General features: G+C 43.6%; 1 protein-coding gene across 1 annotated transcript in view; it reads right to left on the reverse strand.

The window, feature by feature from the left end:
- Positions 1-3,746: 3,746 nt before the first annotated feature.
- LOC124011580 (cilia- and flagella-associated protein 251-like) overlaps positions 3,747-6,127 on the reverse strand; it is a gene marked incomplete at its 5' end in the record, with an annotated part of 182,052 nt that continues 179,671 nt past the window's right edge. The window contains one exon of the mRNA XM_046325035.1: positions 3,747-3,776. Coding sequence (XP_046180991.1) covers positions 3,747-3,776 — 30 coding nt within the window. The remainder of the gene's footprint in view (positions 3,777-6,127) is intronic.

Below are 6,127 nucleotides of genomic sequence, written 5' to 3' on the forward strand. Positions count from 1 at the left end.
GTCACCAAGGCAACCAGACAGTAGCATGCTCTGTAACCATAGAGATAATGATCTATTTAATCACATGCGAGTGTCTGCAGAAGGTCGTAATGACTCGTCACCTCTCGCTGTGTATAATGACTCATTTTACATTAAGTCATTTTATAATCAGAGATGTAGTTTAACTTTAGGAGCATTTTAAATGTACACTGAAACAATTAAATAAATGCAACATGTAAAGTGTTGGTCCCATGTTTGATTAGCTGAAATAAAAGATCTCATACACACGAGAGAAAAAATGATTTAATTTTGTGCACAAATTTGTTGCACATCCCTTTTAGTAAGCATTTCTCCTTTGACAGATGTGGCATATCAAGAAGCTGATTTAAACAGCATGATCATTACACAGGTGCACCTTGTGCTAGAGATGAGGCCACTCTGAAATGTGTAGTTTAGTCACACAACACAATGCCACAGATGTCTCAAGTTTCCAGCCCACCTCTCCCTGTAAACCCCACCCCTCAGCTACTCTGTCCAGCCCACCTCTCCCTGTAAACCCCACCCCTCAGCTACCCTGTCCATCCCACCTCTCTGCACCCCTCAGCTACTCTGTCCAACCCACCTCTCCCTGTAAACTCCACCCCTCAGCTACTCTGTCCATCCCACCTCTCCCTGTAAACCCCACCCCTCAGCTACTCTGTCCAGCCCACCTCTCCCTGTAAACTCCACCCCTCAGCTACTCTGTCCAGCCCACCTCTCCCTGTAAACCCCACCCCTCAGCTACTCTGTCCAGCCCACCTCTCCCTGTAAACCCCACCCCTCAGCTACTCTGTCCAGCCCACCTCTCCCTGTAAACCCCACCCCTCAGCTACCCTGTCCATCCCACCTCTCTGTAAACCCCACCCCTCAGCTACTCTGTCCAGCCCACCTCTCCCTGTAAACCCCACCCCTCAGCTACTCTGTCCAGCCCACCTCTCCCTGTAAACCCCACCCCTCAGCTACTCTGTCCATCCCACCTCTCCCTGTAAACCCCACCCTCAGCTACTCTGTCCAGCCCACCTCTCCCTGTAAACCCCACCCCTCAGCTACTCTGTCCAGCCCACCTCTCCCTGTAAACCCCACCCCTCAGCTACTCTGTCCAGCCCACCTCTCCCTGTAAACCCCACCCCCAGCTGTTCTGTCCAGCCCACCTCTCCCTGTAAACCCCACCCCCAGCTACTCTGTCCAGCCCACCTCTCCCTGTAAACCCCACCCTCAGCTACCCTGTCCAGCCCACCTCTCTGTAAACCCCACCCCTCAGCCACTCTGTCCAGCCCACCTCTCCCTGTAAACCCCACCCTCAGCTACTCTGTCCAGCCCACCTCTCTGTAAACCCCACCCCTCAGCTACTCTGTCCAGCCCACCTCCCTGTAAACCCCACCCCTCAGCTACTCTGTCCAGCCCACCTCTCCTGTAACTCCACCCTCAGCTACTCTGTCCAGCCCACCTCTCCCTGTGTAAACCCCACCCTCAGCTACTCTGGGTCCAGCCCACCTCTCCCCTGTAAACCCCACCCTCAGCTACCCTGTCCAGCCCACCTCTCTATAAACCCCACCCCTCAGCTACTCCTGTCCAGCCCACCTGTCCCTGTAAACCCCACCCCTCAGCTACTCTGTCCAGCCCACCTCTCCTGTAAACCCCACCCCTCAGCTACTCTGTCCAGCTCTCCCTCTCCCTGTAAACCCCACCCCTCAGCTACCCTGTCCATCCCACCTCTCCTTTATGTTTCATAAATTCTGAACCTGTCTAATTACATCGTATCTACATATTGTAAGTTAATGGTAAAATAGTATTATTTTGTTGTTTGACTATAGTCAAATCTCCTAACAGGGCTGTTTTTGTAGGACTAATTTTAGATAAATGTGACATATTTGACCCATTCCTGAACCTGTGACCAGAAACAAGCTACACAGTGGCAATACAAAATGCAGTGATCTAATGATTCTCTTTGTAGCAAAATCTGCAGAGCTGAGATGGTTGTATGCCACACGTGTAACATTCTATTTGTGGCTATTTATTTTTGCCCATCTTAAAGGGTAAACAAGTTAGGTACCTTCTCCCCATTCTACTTGTCTCCTGTGTTTATTGTTTTTTGTTGTGATAATGCTGCAGTCAGTTGGGTGTAATTTTAGATGGAGCAAACATTTCTATGTGTTTGTGAACTTCAAATGTGACAACTCCACCAACTCCCATACCTCAACTGGAATGCCATGCAGCCCTGTAGTTTTCTCCTAGCCTAAAGGCTTTCATTGCATCAAGCTCCTCTGCAATTTCTCTCACATAAGTTTTTCTGTACGGCTGTTCATTTTACACTATTATTATTATTATTAGGGGAAGATTCCTTACAGTTAAGTTAGTGGAAATGGAGGAGACTCAAAAGAGAACTTATGCTTAACGGACTGTGCTTCCCCTTTCAGTTTTATTTGGTGAATCATAGATAAATATATATATATATGTGTGTGTGTGTGTGTGTGTGTGTGTGTGTGTGTATGTGTGTGTGTGTGTGTGTGTGGCATACAACCATCTCAGTTCTCCAGATTTTGCTACGAAGACAACCACTAGATCACTGCATTTTGTATTGCCACTGTGTAGCTCGTTTCAGGTCACAGGTTCAGGATTGGATCAAATAAGTCACATGTATCTAAAATTAGTCCTACAAAACAGCCCTGTTGGGAGATTTATATATGCTTTGATTAAATGTCCAATAACCTATTACGTGGAAATGCTGTCAGAGTTATGGGATGCCGATGTCATTTGATGGTCCGACCGCGTTCTTCCACCTCAACACTTGTATTTATTTTACTGTTGGCGCCGAATGATACAATACAGTAGTCAAGTCCGCTCACTTGATTAAGCCTCTATGTCTATCTCACGAGGTCGTGTTTTCAGCCTACATGTAGCCGCTAGTTCTGTTTCCACCATCTTTATGATTTTCCCAAGTGCATGATGGGGGATTTTTACGATCCACTGGGGGGTATTTAAAAAAGGTACAATATCCTGTTGCTTGTGAGTTCCATTGATTAATAGGTATAATTTCAAAGGAGGTGGATCGTCATTATTTGTACCATTTTATAGGTTAATGAGCCAAATATGTTGTCTAATAGCATATTTTAAAATCTTGATCCACCTTTCGGATCTACAGTTTCCACATTCTGATAAACTTATTTTATTTTATTTTATTGTTGCCCATGACAGAGATGTCTCACTTCCAATCCTTTTTCCAGACAACCTCATCTGTAATTATACAGTGAGTTTCTAATAAACAATAAGATATATTCCTTTAGCCAGGTAGTTTAAAAAAATCATCTGCTATAAGCCATTACAATGATCAACTAGCTATACTTATTTCACCACTTACCATAATGAAGTTTTGTTGATCCTTACCATGAAATAGGCCTTAATACCAAAAAGTCCCATCATAATCAACATCTCAGACACCCTGAATGTATCCAGACTTACCAATACCAGCAGGGTCTCCGAGTGACATCTATCCGTGTAGCTGTACCATTTAATATATGTCCTGCGAAAAGCCTCCCCTTTCATTAGAAAAGGGGGTGTTGTCCCTGATGCCATCCTACCACACCCCCTGTACCCGTAACGCTCCTTTAGGCATCCTAAACACACCTTCAACCGCAGATGGGTGTGGTCCAGGTAAGAAATGAAGACTGTCATTAGACCAGTTTCAGTGCTGCCACCTCTCAAGCCCCTAGACAAGAACCCTATAAGCCTTAGGCGTATGACCACGAGAGGAGCATCCTCTTAAAGAAATTAGACACAAAACAAATGGAAAAGGGAGAAGAGAGAACAGAGTAAAAAGAAAATGGAGAAATGTAGTACTGAGGATCAATGTTCCCTCTAGCTGCGTTTGCAGTAGCCACAGAAATATCAGCCAATGAGACTCAACAGATTAAACTTCACTCCACTTTCTGGAGGTCACCAACCGGTTGATCTCCTTCTCCGGAATATTTCAGGCTCTTGCTGGTGCACCTGATTCAGTTGCCCGCCAACTTTAGCCGTTTTGAAACGTGTCTGAAGGTACAAACTGTTGGCCAATCAGATGACTCGGATGACAGTGTCTGCAGTAATGTAGCGGGCATAAAAAAGAAAACTTCAGCAGAGTTGATACTGTGAATTTCAAAATGTTTAAAGCCATGTCTAGAGCGAGACTGTCAACGATGACAGCAAAGAGCTGCTGTTTTTTAGTGAGTTTAAGTTCTTACTCGGCACTGTCAAAACTTTATTTTATTTTTAAGTCATAAATGTACATTCTTCCTATTTCCACTCAGTGCTACAATCACTTTAGCAGTAGTGAATGAGTAGGAAAGTGTATCTATTGGCCTGCGATATTAGCAGCTTTTTTAAATAATCCAGGAATATTTCACTTCCTCTGTTCATAACTCAAGTGTGACTGGAATCTCCCATCAGATAGACTGTGTCCTGTTTTGGTCAGTGGAGGGAAAGGGATGGAGGGATGTTGAGTGGTGGACAAGCAGAGTCAACTGCCCCCCGAGACTGACCAATCAGATGCAGGCACCATCAGTCCAGGTAAATCGAGAGTATGAAAGTAAATAATTTAAATGCTCAGCTGTGCTTCACATGTAATACAATGAATCTATTACCGGTGTGATCATATAGCCTGCCTCAAATTTTGAAATGTAATTTTTTGTAAATGTCCCGAACAGCAATGCATTGGCAGGTAAATTCAAACAAAGCCAGTATGTGGTGATATTGTATTGGGCCTATAGCTTACAGAACAAACCTCATTGCCACAGTACATTTTTTTGTCTTGTTAAAAAAAAATCTGAGCGCTAGATCTCAGCTTGCATTTTGACTCAAAGTGATCATGACTCAGAAAATGTTGACCACTTCTAGAGTTTTCCCTGTTAACACTATCAATGTTTCCCTTTACTGTGGCAATTGTGATTGAATCAAATCAATATAAGCCACTTTCAATGCAGCACACCGAAACGCATTGTTTGTTGTAGGCAGAACGCATCGGAGTAAAATTCTATTACATTGACAGGCCTGACTTCTACACAAACGGGTGCGTCATTACCAATCGGAGCTGCAGTAGGCCTATATGCAAATAGACCATTTCCTTATATCAGTTTATGCCATTTACTTTGAACTGGACTGTGTTTACAGCATGGGCAGTCGTGAGTAGATGCGCTTGTTTTGAGATCAAAGTGAGAGCTGCATGTGCATATTTTGTTCATATCCTTTGCTAGTTAGTGAGTTATTAGCCCAGTTATAGATCATTTGATGTCCGCAATAGGGGAGTGATATGCTTCCTACAGTAGCATAAAACGTGTACGTTTCTAGACAGCTTTGAAAAGCGTGTCAGGTATTACTCTTTTTGTCTTGATGAGGCAGCGTTGTATTTTGAGACTGCTTATTCAAGCCTAAGTAGGCAATAGGCAGAGGGTAGCGTAATTTCTCATTCTCTCTCATTATGGTATGGGATTTTTTTTTTTTTGTAAAGTGGTTTCTTACATCAAACACACACTTTTCACTCACCTCCTTGTCTGAAGGACAAGAGGATAAAGCGGATTGTTTTTCTTCAGAAGTCTCTTGTTAGGCCTACATTGAAAACCACACTGGCTGCTACTGTAGTCTGAATGGTAGAACAGCTATTTCCATGTTAAAATGTTATGGGATGCATTTTTTTTTTTCTGCATAGTTTTTTTTGATGGTTGGTCACTCTGGTAGGTAGGTCTACATTATGATCAAACAGCCACAGTAGCCTACTTGGCCACTGTTAAAGCTGTAACGTAAAGAGGGTACATTCTCAGTGTTCACACGTGCTGGAAGTTGCACAGAATTCTTCACAAAATTCAAGCTTGTGCTCAGCAGACCTGAAATTTTGTTCAGTGCCGAAAATAAATAATTAGAGGGAACATTGCTGAGACAAGTACAAAGACAACAGCAAAACGTAGAACGTAGAACATGGTACTAATGACATAACTAGTTATATCATCATCCACTGTCATCATAATTAAAGTACTGCGCCTATTGTCCATATACAGAGTCTTTTACTTTACAAGCTGGCTGTGGTGGAATACAACGAAGGAAAGCCATATCGGGCCATTTCCTCAGTTCATTTGCATCC

The sequence above is a fragment of the Oncorhynchus gorbuscha genome, linkage group LG23 (assembly GCF_021184085.1).
Source record: "Oncorhynchus gorbuscha isolate QuinsamMale2020 ecotype Even-year linkage group LG23, OgorEven_v1.0, whole genome shotgun sequence".
NCBI classification, from domain to species: domain Eukaryota; kingdom Metazoa; phylum Chordata; class Actinopteri; order Salmoniformes; family Salmonidae; genus Oncorhynchus; species Oncorhynchus gorbuscha.